The sequence below is a fragment of the Mercenaria mercenaria genome, chromosome 17, assembly GCF_021730395.1.
Source record: "Mercenaria mercenaria strain notata chromosome 17, MADL_Memer_1, whole genome shotgun sequence".
Lineage (NCBI taxonomy): Eukaryota > Metazoa > Mollusca > Bivalvia > Venerida > Veneridae > Mercenaria > Mercenaria mercenaria.
This window is the reverse complement of record NC_069377.1, coordinates 30402101-30419967: the sequence shown is the minus strand read 5'-3', so window position 1 is coordinate 30419967 and position 17867 is coordinate 30402101. Positions and strand designations below refer to the sequence as shown.

At 31.4% G+C, this 17867-nt stretch overlaps 1 protein-coding gene across 1 annotated transcript; it reads right to left on the bottom strand.

The window, feature by feature from the left end:
* Nucleotides 1-326: 326 nt before the first annotated feature.
* LOC128549948 (complement C1q-like protein 4) lies at nt 327-1299 on the bottom strand. The gene is made up of 2 exons (XM_053527743.1): nt 1293-1299; nt 327-733 (listed from the first exon to the last, which is right to left on the bottom strand). Exons 1-2 carry the CDS (start codon nt 1297-1299, stop codon nt 327-329), a joined length of 414 nt encoding a protein of 137 aa, XP_053383718.1.
* Nucleotides 1300-17867: the final 16568 nt, after the last annotated feature.

The following is a 17867-nucleotide window of genomic DNA, read 5'->3' as shown; positions in this document are numbered from 1 at the left end:
GTTATCTGTAACGAGCAATAGACAGTCCATGGATCTAGTCAGACACACAAAAACAATAGCATGCTAATAACATAACAACCTGAAATTCAAGGACATGAATGTATCTGGAAAAGGAACGAATAAATTTATTATTATGACTGGTGTCTGAAAGTACATACATTTTTTCACTGTATTCTTTTATTTTCTTTGAGAGAAACGACGACAACAAAAAAAAAAAAAAAACTGGTCACAGATTTTAACTCTGGAAAGATCAATATTTCAGAAGGTGATTTCCACTGATTAGTTCCCATTTTTTCCTAAAATGTATCCTAAACTCGTAGACTGATTTAATAGAGAAGTGCTCCAGAGAATGTAGTTGAATATTCCTCAACAGTCACGTCAGATAATATTGCCGTCTCGATCCAAACGTCGTCACCTTGGTTAAGATAAATAATTGCAGCATTTCCACCCTGCAGATTTTGATCACTTACTTTACCTTCGACACCAGCTTGGTTTTGGCGTGCGCCATTTTTGACTAGTTGAAGCCACGTTTCTGTACTCCCGTGAAGTCCGAAGTTGTAGATAAAGAGATACCTGCCAGCTACTGGCGCTGTAAACATCCCAGTGTGTGTTTCATAACAGTTACCGTCATTGAGAAGGACTCTGTCAAATTTAATGACTTGCTGAATGCCAAGGTTCCGGAGAGATCTTGTGAGGACAGCAGAAAAGGCAGGATTTTGTATTTCGCGTACATCTGTAAATAATTGAATATATTCTATAAAACATAGCTAGTCATTTAAAAACTATAGCGCAGTTCATTTCTATGTTCATTTTATAATTTTACGAACTGTCTAAATGACCACTTCACACGATAACGTTTACATTTCAAATCTCTTGATTTTAGTTTGATTTTTCGTCACCTTTAGTTATATTTTAACTTTTAAACTTCTTGTATTCGCCGGTTTTAAGACGAAATAAAACATGTTTTATAATGGGACATTTATTCATTTAATAACATGCAAATAATAATTTATGTAATTCTTATTCTCAATTAGTATGAAAACATAAATGAAGGTGAAATATGAATGATTTGTAAAGAAAACGTTAGAACTAGAACTCAAGGTTTGTCTATCAGATCTGCATTCGTTTCGAATGTCTATCTGAATGTCTAATGTCTATCCCGCTGCCAACTTCACGCACCTATCCAATTCTCTGTTTCACTAGTCTGACGAAGCAATAGTTACAGATAAAGGTCAATGCCTGCTGAGTAAAACCACTGATGATTTTGACTCTTTTATTTTTTTTCCCTGTACTTGCCATCTTAAATTTAGTCATACTCGGCAAAATTAGTATTTTTTAATAGATATATTTTGCTTGTTTTGGGTTTAACGCCGTTTTTCAACAGTATTTCAGTTATGTAACGGCGGGCAGTTAACCTTACCAGTGTTACTGGATTCTGTACCAGTACAAACCTGTTCTCCGCAAGTAACTGCCAACTTCCCCCACATGAATCAGAGGTGGAGGACGAATCATTTCAGACACAATGTCTTTCACCAAATCTTCACGGAGAACATACGCTCCCCCCACCCCCCGGGGATCGAACTCATGGCCCCGCGATCCATGCACCTGCGCTCTCTCTATTGAGCTAAGCGGGCGGGCTTAATAGAAACTAGTATATCATGGTTTAATAAAAGACATATGTTTGTTCATGCAACATAGCCAAACCATTCTGAATTAAAAAAGATCGCCATTCCTACAGAATTATTTAAGAAATAATATACATCAGACAGTGAAATGCCATTGAATAAAATCATTGTCTGCAGTTCAGATGCAAATGAATTTATATCAAGAGGGCGCAGATACAGTGATACAATAATACGAATCTGAACGATAAAATTTCTAGCTTGTTTTCAAGGATTTTTACATATAGTATCCCTCCTTGAAGATATCCACCAACTATTTCCCTGTTTTGTAAGAATTTCTTTTCCCAGCGCACTGTTATGACGTTTGGCGCCATGACGTTATAATTGTGATTTAAAAACAGTGAATGTGCTGCATAATAACACACAGTTTTAGTCTCTCTGTGTTTATATGAAAATAAATCGGGTAGTTAGAATAAATCTTTTAATCTAAAAGCAAGGATACATATCCAATAGGGAAACCTTATTTTGTTGAAATTATCTAAAACGAAATCATTAAAGAAGCATTTCTTCCTTTCTCTTTTGTTTCATTTCATAGGAATAACAAAATAATTGAACTCTGTAAAACCTTTAACTTCGTTACAAAGATAATCGCATTAATAGCAATATGTCGCGAACGAATTCTTAGCCCTGGTTAGATCCAAAGAAAAAATTACTATAGCTATGTTTTGGACCATGAGAAATGCATGCAGCTACGTTTAATAGAGGGCAGCTATTAAAGACTTATTCAAAATATGGAAAAACCGGTATACCGATTATACAAACTTTAAATTTAACTAATCACATGACCCTCATAAAACTTGAATCCCCTGAAAAGTTGAAAACTTTAAAAGTATCGATGTTTATTTTATTGATTGCAACAAATAAAATGTGTAATCAATATATAATAATATAAGCAGTATAAAAAATAAAACAAGAGAGTCATTGACCCTAAAGCGATCACCTGTGTACAATGCTTCAAGTGTGTTTGTGTAACGTTATGGTACTTGTAAGTACTAAGTTAGGTTTCTTCTATGTTAGCATATATTATATACATGTCACACACATTTTTAAACTTAGGGCAATAATTTGAACAATTATGGTAGACAGTACAACTCTGATATCACATGCAAAATATCAAGGCTCTAGCTATTATTGATTCAGAGAAGAAGATTTTCAAAGTTTCTTATATATAAGCCTATAGTAAGTACATGCCACACACAGGGTCATGGCCATTTTTGACCTTAGGACAATAATTTGGAAAATTATGGTAGAGAGTCACACCCTTATATCATATGCCAAATATCAAAGCTCCAGAGAAAAAGATTTTTGAAGTCTGATTGCTGAAAGCCTATTTCTAACCAAAAATAATGTTCAATAAACTGAAACCATTTGAACAACTTTGAAAGAGGGCAACCCAGAGATCATTTGTGTAAAGTTTCATCAAAATCCATTTTGTGGTTTTGGAGGAGGTGAAGACTTACACAGTCTGTTGAGATTAAACATTTCCCCTTCTATTTAAAAAATATGTCAACGGCCAATTCTCTTTTCTGTGGCTCACCTTTACTGTGGCTTATAGAGACAGAGGCAAGAGATATTGTAAAATTTAATGTTTTCTGAAAGTGCTATCAGAGAGGATTGATTTTATGACCAAGTGCTTTACATTTAATGACTCTAACGACTGACGCCAGTCTAGAGGAGATGTTGTTTAAAGAAATTTTTGAAAAAAAAGTGACCACGCCATCTGGCGGTCATGTTTTTCAACGAATCAAAAAAAAAAAAAAAGAAGAAAAAAAAAAGAACAATATTTGTTGAAGGTCACACAAGGACCATTTGTGTGATATTATTTTAAAATTGGGCTAACAGTTTTATGCAAAAAGATTTTCTAAGTTTCTGCTATATACATATAGGGAAAAGTGACCACGCCCCCTGGCATCCATGTTTTTACACGAATCGAAATAATTAGAACAATCTTGGTAAACGGTTTCACGAGGACCATTTGTGTAAATATATTTTAAACTCGGGCCAGCAGTTTCATACAAAAAGATTTTTTTAAAGTTTCCACAATATACATATAAAGAAAAGTAGCCACGCATTCTGGCGGCCATGGTTTTTTTAACAAATTAAAATAAATTGAACAATCTTGGTATAGGGTCACACAAGGACCATTTGTGTAAAATTATTTGCAAATCGGGCCAGCAGTTTCACCCAAGAAGATTTTTCATTTTTCCACTATATACATATAGTGAAAAGTGACTACGCCCACCTGGTTGCCCTGTTTTTTGACGAATTGGAATAATTTGAACAATCTTGGTAGAGTGTCACACAATGACCATATGTGTTCAATCATTTTAAAATCTGGCAAGCAGTTTCACACAAAAAGATTTTTAAATTTCCATTATATACATATAGGGAAAAGTGAACACGCCCCTTGGCGGCCATGTTTTTTTTTTTTTGACGAATCGGTATAATTTTAACAATCTTAGTAGAGGGTGAAATAAGGACCATTTGTGTGAAATTATTTTAAAATTGGACCATTGGTTTAGGAGGAGATGTCGTTTGAAGATTTTTCTATTTTTAGCTCAGACGGCCCTTATGTGCGACTAAGCGGAAATGTTTGAAGAACTTTGGTAGAGGACCATCCATGAAACATCCACGCAAAGTTTTATCAAAATCCATTTAGTGGTTTTGGAGAAGATGTTGTTTAAACACAATAATTGACGACGGACGACGGACACAGCGTGATCACAATAGCTCACCATGAGCACATTTTGCTCAAGTGAGCTAATAAAAACCATTCTGAATACCAGAAACTTCTACTTCCGAATACCAAACGCTTTTAAATTCCAGCTAAAATTTGTTGTACACAATCAACTTGCGATGTTGCTCATTGCAGAGCTGGAGTGGTCTTCTGCGCATGTCCGGAAGTGATCATCAATTGAAGCGCACAGCAAAAATACGCAAATAATTGCATGTCCGCACGCATTTAGTGTATAATATGTATACTATACTGACTAAAGGTTAGGGTTAGTATTACCATGGTTACAAAATATATACATTAAAGATACGTATTATTCAAATCGCTTGAATCCAGTATATACCGGAGGTGTATCAACAATGTAAGAAGATCACTTTGAAATATAGAACACAGCAAAGCAAAATAAATGAAGACTCGGTATGGTTAAGTCTGATCATGCGACTTGATAAAATTTGCTATACAGTTTAACCAAGCATTATTGCATAAAACAATACGAAAAAATTAGTTTGTAAATGTTTAAAAAATGGTATTATGGAAAGAAAGAATGAAAGACAGAAAGTACTGGAATGTCAAAATCTGGTGGACTGACTTGAACATACTTTGTCTGATTCTATTCAAAGCGTGAATAAAGAGTGTGAAGCACAACAATTATAAATTAATGCAAACTTCGAAATGGCAAAGTGAGGCCATCTTATCTTATTGAGGAATACCGAGAACAGAAGTTGGAAACCTGGAAGCGGGCTTGCCGAATGCTTTTTCAGACATTTAGTCATTGTGATTAACATGTTTTTATTTGTCGGATATGAAACCAATACATGTATATTTGAATAACTACGGTGCCCCTAAAGTGACATGTTACGCACTTTTTTCCACTTAGGTAATGTGAGACTTTTTTTATTTCGTTTAAACGAAATAAAAAAAGTCTCACATTACCTAAGTGGAAAAAAGTGCGTAACATGTCACTTTAGGGGCGCCGTAAATAACCGATTTAAAGATCCTTTTTCCTTTAAGACACTAAAATTGTGGAAATAGATAAAAAAAAAACGTGACAGTACGTACGTTTCCCATGAAAACATAGACAATATATTAAAATGCACCGATAATATTTTACTGTTAATCACATTATGACCTTTTGAAAAAATCTGAAATCGCAGACAATTCACGACAAGTTTACTTGAAATATCCACAGTGACGTCATTTGTCAAACAAAATTTAATCGAAGGTCTTACCGTCAACACTTGTCATAGTTTCTTATTCGAAATCTGTCAAGAAATACAATTCATTTTTCATTTTAATTTCCGAAAAACAACAGCATTTCCCATTAAAAATAGTACAATGGAATTTAATGAGAGTTGAACCATGTAACTGGAACAGTACATAGAGGACAAAATCCTCAGTAGAAATAAAACATAAATATACTTTGAAATCAAGGATTAAACTAAATAAAGAAATTCTTAGAAATTATGCCACATGTTTTACACCAAATGGAAAATTTTAAGAAGGAATGTTATGGTTATTTTAGGATGATTACTACCAAATCAAATGTAAGCTTACGCAAGTCTAGTCACAAGTAGTCCACTAGCTTCCTTTCTTCGCGCCCATTCTCAATAGGGTCGCATTTTCTTTTACTTTGTGAGTGTTCCTTTCCTATCGCATGCTAGATAAAATGGCGGTATCTCGAAAAGAGACATTGAAAAAGGCGAAAAGGAGTAAATTCAGACAGTAGCATTTAAAGAAGTGTAGCTTTCTGTTATAAAAGTTTACACTCCTTTTACTTTTTCCTTTTTCTACAACAGCAATACAGTTCTTTATGGGAATATAGTCGTCTGACAAAAAAACATTTCTATACAATAGCGTTACTAAATAAGCGGATTTTATTTAAAATACGGGCAGATTTTGTTGTGGGATTCTTTTTAGCAAACGCTGTGAAAAGTTAAGGACTTTTTTCAGATATACTCCAGTGTGCAGTATACTAACAAGAAAATATGCATCAATTACAGTAACTGAAGATTTAAAGTAGCCTTTGAATTTGCCACTTGCATAAGGGGGACACTACTGGCCGTTTGACATGAAAAACGTTTTGTACTGATTTTTTCCCTTGGTAAAAGCAAAAACGCGAAATATATCGTATATTATTCATATTGTTTAAGATTTTATCAAGGAGCATTGGCGTTGCTTATGGTGTCATCCATTTCCTGAGAGTATATTATGTAAGTCATGTGTTTTATAATCCGTTTGTAGATGACAGTTGCTTTCCAAATAATAAATAGAGTGGAATATCAATACAGTTGTGTACGTTTGAATACAGCAATATACCTTCGAACCCCGTGTGATACTTGTCAGACAACATGTGTCTAGGTCACAATATAGTTGAATTAATAAAATACATTGGCACTTAAAGGTATATTATATCCAAATTTCTTTTTTAAAAAACATAACCAATTACTTCATAAATTTTATGTAAGGTTCATATTCATAGCAGTATGAACTACTACTGGTTTAAAAATGTACTCACTGTATAAATGCATTTATTATATACCTATATAAATTCTGTAAAAAATGGCTTGTATTTCACAATTAAATATGAACAGGCAGACAAAATTCCGTATTGTACATTTTAATTCCGTATTGTACCTTCCGTATTGTATGCTGCCGGACTTCTTTCATTAATATGCATGACCTGACACAGTTCTATAAATACCGCACATAAAAACTTCTCAATCACTTTGTTCCATTTTAATATCGATAAACATTGAAGATTTCATTTAATAACAAAACAACAAACAAAAAGTTAGAGGGATATAATAAAAGGATCATTATAACAGTAGCTAGATCTGGGATTTTGTATTCGGCTCTCGTGGATTTTTGACAAAAAAAATTCACTCGAGCCGAATACAGTATCCAAGAGGCAAGAACGAGCTACTGTTATAATAACCCTATTTTATATTAACACAGTATAAGTGCAGCTGGCTGCTTTTTAAACAATTATTGTTATTGCACGACATTTAATTATAACTGTATGCAAACTTATTTTTTAATTTAGTAAAGTTAATTACATTTGATGAGGATTTTATACATTTTAAGAAAATATCTGAAGATAAAATATTTTAGTGAAAGATGGGTATTGGATATCTTTAAACTAAATCGTTCAACTGCAAAATAAGACTATCGCCACGATTAAGGTCAAGACTTTCTTCCACGTACATGTAATTGATTTTAGCGATTCCAGTCCCAGTCAGGAAATTTAAAAACAGGGTACTTTGCCGAATAGGGATGCATGTTCGAATGTATTTTCCCGACCCTCAATGGAATTATTTTTTATAAAATTCACAGTAATATATAACGGAGTTTCTAAACATGAGATTACATGTTCTTTAAAAAGATGCACACAGTGGTCTACCAAAGAAGCGGACGTTCTAAAGCCATGTGTACAATCATAGAGGGGTGATACAAATGTTTACTCAGTATTTTAAACATTCTTGTCCATTTTGATGTCTCCTTGCTAGAGAGTTTTTCTGTTCGCGTTTGTTCAAGGATAAACAGTAAATATTTGATATTTGTTTACAAAAACACCTTTCTGAAAAGAACACCCAGGCAATAAGTTTGGTCACGGTATTTCTGGACCACCGGCTTAGCATTTGATTTCCTGAATCTCAATAGTTAAAATGTGGTCATCTAAGGCTCTAAAGGGAGTTATATTACTTTGATGTAACCGAAATTGTATAGGTGATTTTCATCAGGTAAATATAACTGATTTTGACTGGCTGTCTTGGTGGAGAGGCCTGATTATTTGTGATTAAGTGTTAATAGACCTGTTAATACATCATGGAATGGAAGAATGAAGTAGCCTGATTTGTTGGCAAAAAAATAAAAGTTCAGTCTTTGTGAAGTGTTTGAAGTGATTCAATTTCTTTATTTATGAAGGAAATCGCATAAAAAATGGCACTCTGATATTTTGAAGAGTGATCTATAAACGTGTTTAACAGTTTTTAGTAACTAAACCCCTTCTTGAATTATATCACTTTTAATTCAGTGAGAAAGGAATCAAAGACCCAAAAATAACTGATTGCTGCGTAACTCTTTTTTCTAGTAAGAGATTAGAGAAAATTTGTGATATACTTTCAAATTGGTAGTTTATGGGGCTGCCAAATAGCACACAGAATTATGGCTCATTTGAAGTAATGAAGAGAGAGTTGAATCTGTTTGGAGACTACATCAGAGTTTTATATATTTTGTTATTTTAACAGAATCCTGATGCATTAAATCTTATTAAAATAGTACCATGGTATAGCTTAATCTTTCCCCTTCATTTTAGTATGCTACAAATCATCTTTTTTCTTTGGAAATGTGGAAGAAAATCATGTTAAATCAAGGCACCCCTCACTACTAAGCGTGGCGAAGGAAATATTATGCAAAATATAACTTCGATAATAACTAAAAATAGTTTTCCTTAGTAGTATTAGAAATACCGATTTTAAAACAATATAACCCCCCCTGACCCCTTGTCCCTATTCTATAAGTGGACTTTAACCTTGCCCTAAACTTAGAATACTACTTAATACCCTAAAAATCTTTTAAATCTTTAGTTAAACCGAATGAAAACCTTTGGTTTAACCAAAAAAAAAAAAGATTTAGTCTTTGGTCCGGACTGACCAATGCCGGACAATTTAAAATCCACAGGCTTTATCAAAGATACAAGCTGAAATAAAATTGACTTAAATATCTATACACCGCGTATTTACTTCCTGATTGACAGTGCATATCAAGATAAAGATCAGGTTTCAGTTTAACTGGAGAACAAATATTACCCTATAACAAATACAATTCTATTGTGTATTGAAAGCTTGTCCTACTTGTAAGACACATACTTGTCCTTTATGTACCTGTTGTGTCAAAGGTAAATCAAGTGCATTTTTTAAAAATGGTTATGTGGAAAACCACAAGTTCAACCAATCAAAAGCCTGCCATTTTTCTGCCAAGTGGCAGCAATGTGGCAGTGTCTGCCAACTTGGCAAACTTTTGGCAGAAATTTGGCAAAACTTTGGCAGATTATATTTATTAATAAAATGTAAGGTATTTGATCTTATCTTCAATTAGTAAGTACATTATCAGGGTACACATAGTAATTAAAACTTTAATTAAACTTTTAATTCAAAAGTTTGTTTCTATCATGGAATGCATGTTCATTCGATACAGGTTATACAGATTCATCCGATATAGATTCATCCGGTATAGGTTCATCCGATACAATATTCGATGCAGGTTCATCCGATATGTATAATCTGATGTAACTACCCGGCAAAAGCGTAAATGTTACTTCTGTAGATTCTGAATCGTTATAAGGATGAATATCAAACATTGTTCCTTGTGTTAGATAAACTTTAATTCTTTTCTTATAAATAGATATTAACCGATCAGTGTCAAAGTCCTCAGCTACTATATTTATTATATTACTGCCAAATATACCAAGAATTAGATCATCATCATCATACCACCGCCTAAATATAAACTGCGATATTGGGCTTTTAATCGGTTTATCCGGTTCACCTATGGGCCTGGCCCCCGTTAATAAAAATTTAATATCTATTATATACATTCCAGTTTTTCTGGCCGCAAACACACCATTCAAAACCACATTTGGTACAGCTACATTATATTGTTGGTTTATGTGTATAAAATCTTTATAATCTACGAAAATTCCAAATCTTAAATCCATTCCATTTAAATAGTTCAGATCATCCATACCTTCATATGTTGAATGTATCCAAGCACCAAGACGGTTAAAATACTTTTTCATTTTTACATATGTATAAAAACTGTTATATTCAATAAGAAACACTTCATGTCCCACTTCCTCTAGCCTTTTTTCTATTTTTTTGTCTTTCTTTTTAGGTTTAAGAATTATTTCAGCTAAATCATCAAGTCGTTTTGTTGTGGCAACTTCAGAAGCAGATAGATTGTCAACAGTATTCTTTGTTCTAGCTAATTGTGTTTCTTGTTTTAAGAAAGCATCTTTTACTTCTATAATTTTTTCCCAATTATTAGAAATTTTTTCATCATTAATAGCAATTTCTCCGACATTAGCGGTTATTGCTTTAGTATTAGCAGTAATTACTTGGGTATTAGCAGTGATTGATTCTCCTTGTTTAGCTGATATTTCAACTACAGAGTCCAAATCATTTATTATTTTTTTAATTTTATCATTAAATTTATCATTAAATTCATTAATATCTTTTTGTAATAAACCTGTAAGTTTACTTAACTCTTCATACTTTATATTGTGACGTGCATCAACATTATTAATCAAGTCTACAAGTTGTTTCTTCAAATTTTCTATCTGATTATTAACTGTGTTAATTGCTTCAGTATTAGCAGTAATTAACTCTCCTTGTTTAACTGATTTTTCAACTACAAAGTCCAGTTCATTTTTATGTTCTTCAACTTTAGCATTAAGCTGCGTCATAATTATCTTCTTGTAATTTTTTTGTAATATTACTTAAGTCTGCATACTTTAAATTATGACGGTTGTCAACAATACTAATCCAATTTCGAATTTGTTTTTTAAAGTCATCTATTTTAGAATTAATTTCTTCTTTAAAATTCTCTAATGCTGTATCATGATCATCACCTCTTTGTGAAGCTGCCTTTTCCAATTCAGATTTATATTCTGCAAGTTTATTTGAAATTAATTCTAATAAATCTTTATGCTTTTTTTCAGTTTCAGTATTTAGTTTATTTATTTCTGTTCTAATTTCTAACTGATACATATTTTGTAACTTTTTTTCAGCTTCAATAATCTTGTCTTTTAGTTCTTCATGTTTAATCATACTATCTTTTAATTCTTGAACTTGAGTGTATAACTTTTCAAAATTGGTTCTAAATACTTTTTTTATATTGTCATCTGTCAAATCAGATTTCTCTTCAAGTTCTTTAATAGAATCAACCATAGCTTTCATTTCTTCTTCAATTTTACCTTGTAATTCAACTATTAATAATGAATTCTTTTTAAAATCTTTTGTTAATTCTTCAATATTCTTTACTTCTGCTTCTAGTGTTTGTTTTATACTTTTGACATCTTCAAGTTTATAGTTATCTATTACACTTTGAACTTTTTTAAACATAAATCGTCTTGAAACTACATCGGTGGATTTATCTGGATTTCCTAGGTTGATTATTTTATTACCTCCCATATCTAATGCTCTGTTCATTGTGTTATCAAGTTCCTTATTTCTGTGAAGATACGATTCCATGTCCTTTCTAAGCTTTTTATATTGTTTTTTAGTAGCATAATCACTTAAATCAATATCAAATTTAACTTTACTTACACTTTCAGTTTCACTTATTTGTTTTGTATCATTAAAAACTCCCATTATATATTACCAGTAAAGTTTTTTCTTAAAAACTTCCTTGGTTTGTCAATATATAAGAAATCATACTTCTGTTTTGTTGCATTAGCAAATGAATCACGATCTATATTTTGTTCATTACAAATCCTATCATTTTACATTTTACCTGGACTTTCAAATAAAATATAATGTGAACAGTTAATTCGAATATCTTTTGGTGTTTTATAGTAAGACTGACTTAAATAAATAACACAACAGTTTTTGTGACGTCCTTGAATAAAGTATTTTGTTATTTCATTTTGAACTTTTTTATCTTCACATACAAAATCATCAAATATTACTACTTTTTGTTTTTCTGATTCAAGATTCTCACAAGGTTCAATTTGGTTGGGATCAGCTGAATATTCAAGTATTTCATTTGGATCTACTTTAATTTTTTTTGCAATTTGACTTAAGTTGTTAATTAAATCTTGATATTTAGATTGTTCTAAGTTTTTAGCATATAAGTATAATTTATCATAATATATAAGAGGTTTTCGAAGTATATGCATTAATGTATTTGTTTTTCCAGATCCAGAAGATCCACATATTAACATTCTAAAACATGAATCTGGCATAAAAGGATAAAATTGTTTAAAGTTATTGGATTTATCACTTTTTGTATCATAATTTGGAATTTCCATTTATATAATATTACATTATTTTACAATATCTTACATTATTTTACATTATTTTACAATATCTTACATTATCTTACATTATTATATAAATGCAATCGAAACTTAATGAAATGATAATAAGAAAAAAATTAGTCGGGCAAAAGATGAGAAATCTTAGAGAAGAAATAATGAGAGAAAAAATTAAGAAAGCTACAAATCGGGATATGTACACTGAAATTTATAAACCAATTACTGAAAAAATAGAAAGTCAAAAAGAACAATTATCAAGTCAGTTAAAAGCATTACCTGGAATTAAGGAGCAATTAGCGTTACTAGGTGATGAAATGAAAGACATACAAACATACCAGGGTGTACCACAGATATTCCAAGAACCACCATCAATTACAGGGTCTCCTGGAAAAGTTGAAAAATCTAAAAGACAACAAGAATATATACCAGTAGATTGGGGGGATGAACCTGTCGGATGGGTTCCTCAAGATGAACTTAAAAGATTAGAAGATTATGGAAGAGAAAAGATGGGAATAACTGAAACATCTAAAGATACAACTAAAGATACAACTAAAGATACAATTGAAAAATCAAAAGAATTTGTGGCAAATTTAGATGTAAATATTGATAAAGATGTATTATCAGATTGGAAGTTACCTGTATTATCAGAGTTAGTAATAAACAAAAATAAAGATGATTGGATAAAAACAAGAAAAGAGGTTACCGAAAGTTTAAAGGCATGTACTCGTAAAATAAATGAACACAGTAAAAAAAATCCAGATGAAATAGTTGAATTTACAAATGCAGAACCTATGGCTGCAGGTGAGTATGTTTCGGAGTTAGAATTAGACAGAAAAAATCTTAAAAGATATGGTGAACGCTTATCAAAAATGATTAATGACTCAGAGGTATTTGGAAAGGGAATAAGATATCACAATCCATATAAAGTTTCACCAAATGGACAATATGGTAATTTAATTATTAACTTAAATAAACTTTATGGTCAAAATAAGTTAATTGCTAAGGACAGAATAACTGGAAAAGAAGTAATTAACACTAAAGTAGATAATGATTTGATTGATTTGATTAATAAAAGATATAACAATAATAAAAAACATTCAACTCATTCAATAAAAATATTTAAAGAATTAACAGAAAAATCAGGATTACCTATTAATAAAAGATCTATGAAATTTAAAAAAGTAATTAGGGGCCAAGGTTATGACGTTTGTCCATGTAATCCAGAAGAATTGGTTAATGAGTTGGAGTTAATTTGTGGTTCAATTGATGCTGGAAATAATAATGAAGAACTAAAAATGAAGGTATTAGAATAATTGATGAACTATTAAAAATGAATTCACTCTTACCAAAACAACATGAAATGTTATATAAAAATTATTTTTCTTGAATATATAAATGGAACAAAAATAGTATTAAGTTCTGAAACAGTTAAAGATAATAAAAATACTCGAGTGATTTTACAATCAGATTTAGTCGTTCTTTAATTTTAGATAAAAATAAAACTTATGTTGTTGGTTTGGATAGTATTAACACTATGACCTACTCTTGGCATAATATTAGTGATGAATATGACAATAAAAGAATTCGTTACAATAATGGTAAAGAATGGAAAGATATCATATTTACAAACGGTTCTTACAGTTACACAGATATTAATAATTATATCAGGGAAACATTAATAAGTAATGATGATTTTGAATTTAATAAATCGGAAATTGCTCCAATAAGTTTGGAATTTGATTTAAGTAGTTTTAAGATTTTGATTTCAATTACAGATAATTTTATGTTGGATTTAAGAATGTCAAATTTTCATACATTGCTTGGATTTGAGAAAAAAGCATTGAGAAATACTGAATGGGGAACTACAACACCAAATATAACTAATTCTGTGGATACAATTTACATTCATTGTGATCTTATTGATAATTCACTTGTTGATGGTAATTTCAGTGATATTATCTATGCTTTAAGTACTGCAGATTTAACAAGAGCTTATCCATTTACAAAAGAACCACAAAGAGTTGGATATTCTGAAATTAATAAATATATTATAAATTCAATTAGAATATATATTACAGATGTATTTGGTAGAATAATTAATTTTAATGAGGTTGAAACAAGTTTTACACTAATTTTAAAAGAAATATGAAATTATAAATTTTAGTTTTATATAATGTACAAAAAAGTTTATGACAAAAATAAAGGAATATTTATTTATGTTGATGCTCACACAGGAAAAGAAATCATACATGGAATACCTGTGGTCTCCGAGGACGCGGTCCTTGGAACATGTATCTTTGACACTTTAACGAAATTGTTTTCAAGCGGAGTTGCGTCTTCAATTAGCACAGCTGGAGAAAAAGCTTTGGAAACAGCAGGAAAAGCAGCACTTGAAAGTGGAACAAAAAAGGTTGGCACAGAAGTTGGAAATTTAGCTGCTGATAAAATTGTTGAAAAATTTAAAAAGAAACCTGCTCCGGCAGTTGGTAATTTAATTGCTAAGGAATTACAAGAAAAGAATAACAGTAAAAATAATAAAAATAATAATGATAAAGAGGAGGATATTGATATGAGAATAAATAGAATATTGTCAGGATCTGGAACTTCAGCTCGACAAAAACGTATTAACAGATTAATTTATAAAAACTAAAGTTTTAACTTTAATAAAAAAAATAAAATAAAAAATAGAATAAAAACTAAAATAAAAAAATAAAATAATATATAATATATACATGTTTAGAACAAAACAATATTGTGAAAGATATGAATTAACTCCTATTCAATTAGATACAGCTTTAATATCTGTCCTAGGAAATAATGTTAAGCAACAAAAAAACGGATATCACTTTACAATTAATGATAGAAGTTCATATTTTGATTGGTTTAATGGTTATTTTGAAGTAAGTTTTAAAGTAAATAAACTTGCTAACGGTGGTGAGTATGCTGGTGACGGAGATGGAGCCCAAATTGCTCTAATTAATAATGCAGCTTCATTAATTGATCAGTTAGTGGTTAAACAAAATGGAAAAATTGTATATGATTGTAATAATTTATATAAGGTAGTAAATGTAAAGGATTTAGTTGAACTATCTGAAGATTATGCAAAATCAACTGGAACAAATGAGTTTATTTATTTAGATTTATTTTATGTTTTTCGGTGGTTTATCGAAATATAACGGTGAATTATATCCTGATAAACTCACTGGCCACTCAGTGAAAATTATCAAATCTGATACCCGGATTAACGTCAAAAAGTTTACCGAGCGTACTGAAAGCCGGAAACAATATGACGATGACGTCGTTAAAATGACGTCATCTTTGCGATGCTTCCTGATAAAATTTCCCGCAAATTTCGACATTTTATTGAAATAAACACAACAAAAGTAGAGTTTTAGACATAAAATAAACAGAAAAATTGTTGGTATCGATGTAATATCACTGTAATTTCACTCGTGAACACCAAAAGTTGTTATTTTCACTCGTGGCTGCGCCACTCGTGAAAATATCACTTTTGGTGCCCACTCGGTGAAATTATAACGTGATATTACACCGAAACCAACAATTATCCTCTATATAAATGATAATGCTGAGAGCAGGAAGGATCAAGCTGGATATAATGAAGGTTTTGCTACTAGGAAGTTATTAATCCAAGGTGGTGCTGAGGTAAATGCTAAAATTCCACTAAATAATTATTCATTTTTTCAGGGTTTAGAAACTAATATTATACCTCCAAGTCAAATTCAAATAACACTGCAGCTGACAGATGATGATGAATTAATTTTTAGAGCTAATGCTGCTGATCCAGGTAGGGTGATTGTAACAAAATTAATTCTATGGGTTCCACGTTTAATTTTTAATGAATTTGGGTTTGATCTAATTACTACTGAAAGATTTAAAAAAGCAAGATGGTCATACCTTCGGGAAATGATAACACAATCAACTGATACACAACAAACTAATATAACCTTTAGAATAACAGCTGGTGTAACAAAACCACAACATGTATTTGTTTATTTACAACGACCTGATAAAAGTAATTCACAAGAACATAATCCACATTTGTTAGATACATTTAAAATTAATGCAGCAAATGAAAATTGCATTTTGAGTTCTTGTCGTCTTGAAGTTGGTAATTATACTACTATTTTATCCAGAGCAATTTATTGTATAGAATTTCTTCCATTATTTCATCATTTAACTGTAAACCTTCATATTGTGCTTAGTATTTGGTCTCCTGTTAATAACTTATTTCCCTTGTATAATTTCAGACCAGATCAGGCCAGATATATCATGTATCTTAATTTGACAACCCGAGGCAATCAAGCCATGATCTAATAGAGTCAAAACATGCCTCAGTAATATGTCAATTAGATTCTAAAGCCTTCTAGATATTGAATTGAATCTTTGATATTTATCTTTTTATAACTGTGGTTTTGAAAGTCTTAGAGCCAAATTTGAAGTTTCTTCCTCAAAAACATAATTTTAAGCTTCACAACAGTTTTTCGTTTTTGTGTCTTTATAAATGGGAAAGGGAGATCTGCCAGGCGTTTTAATGATTAACAAACATTTACTAGGTGTCTGAATAGTCTTTGTTTGCTTTTATATTTTGTAAAATCGGAAACAGTTTTTTCCCAATGTCCATTTAAGAGATATTAAAGCCAATGATATAATCAGTGTCATATTTCCATATCCGACGTCATTGCAGATGCGGTGAATATACCATAGTATTTTGATCTTCAAATAAATTTATGTGGTGAACATTGACTTGTGGAAAACAAATACTTCAGACCCAACAGGAATACTGTCAAAATGAAAATCTTGAAATCTACATACAGCCAGACTTGCTACAGGGATCAACATCTATCAGAATACCTTTTGCATTACGCAACCACTTTAAAGTTCCATTCTTGTTGCTAAAGCACAGAATATGTTGTATCAAGAGAGAATTTGTGTCAGGATATAACATTTTTTCAATAGGTACAGATGGGAATAACCGGCTCGAGATTAACAGTTTAGGTGGTAGCGAGGCTCTTCCTCGTAAACAGTATCCCGAGAGCCGGATATATTCCCATCATCACATACAGCCAGTGATAGAAGCCATATCCAAACAACAATATTAGTGGGCAAGGGACAGTAAATTTGAAAATTCCACGAATCTGCGTTGATAAGAGTGCCGAAAAAATCATAAAAAGTCTAATTTTGAGAATATACCGGAAATTGTTGTAAGAGGGTGTATTGCATATATTTAGCATTTCATCATGTGTCATTTTCAGCCTGCCTACTCCTTTGTTTCTATGATAAAAACGAGTAAAACTCCGATTTAGGGACACTACATTTTGAGGCAAAAATGGCCCAAAATGTACACCTTGCGCGACCTGTACCGCATTCTCTGCAAATCACAGACTTAAACACATGT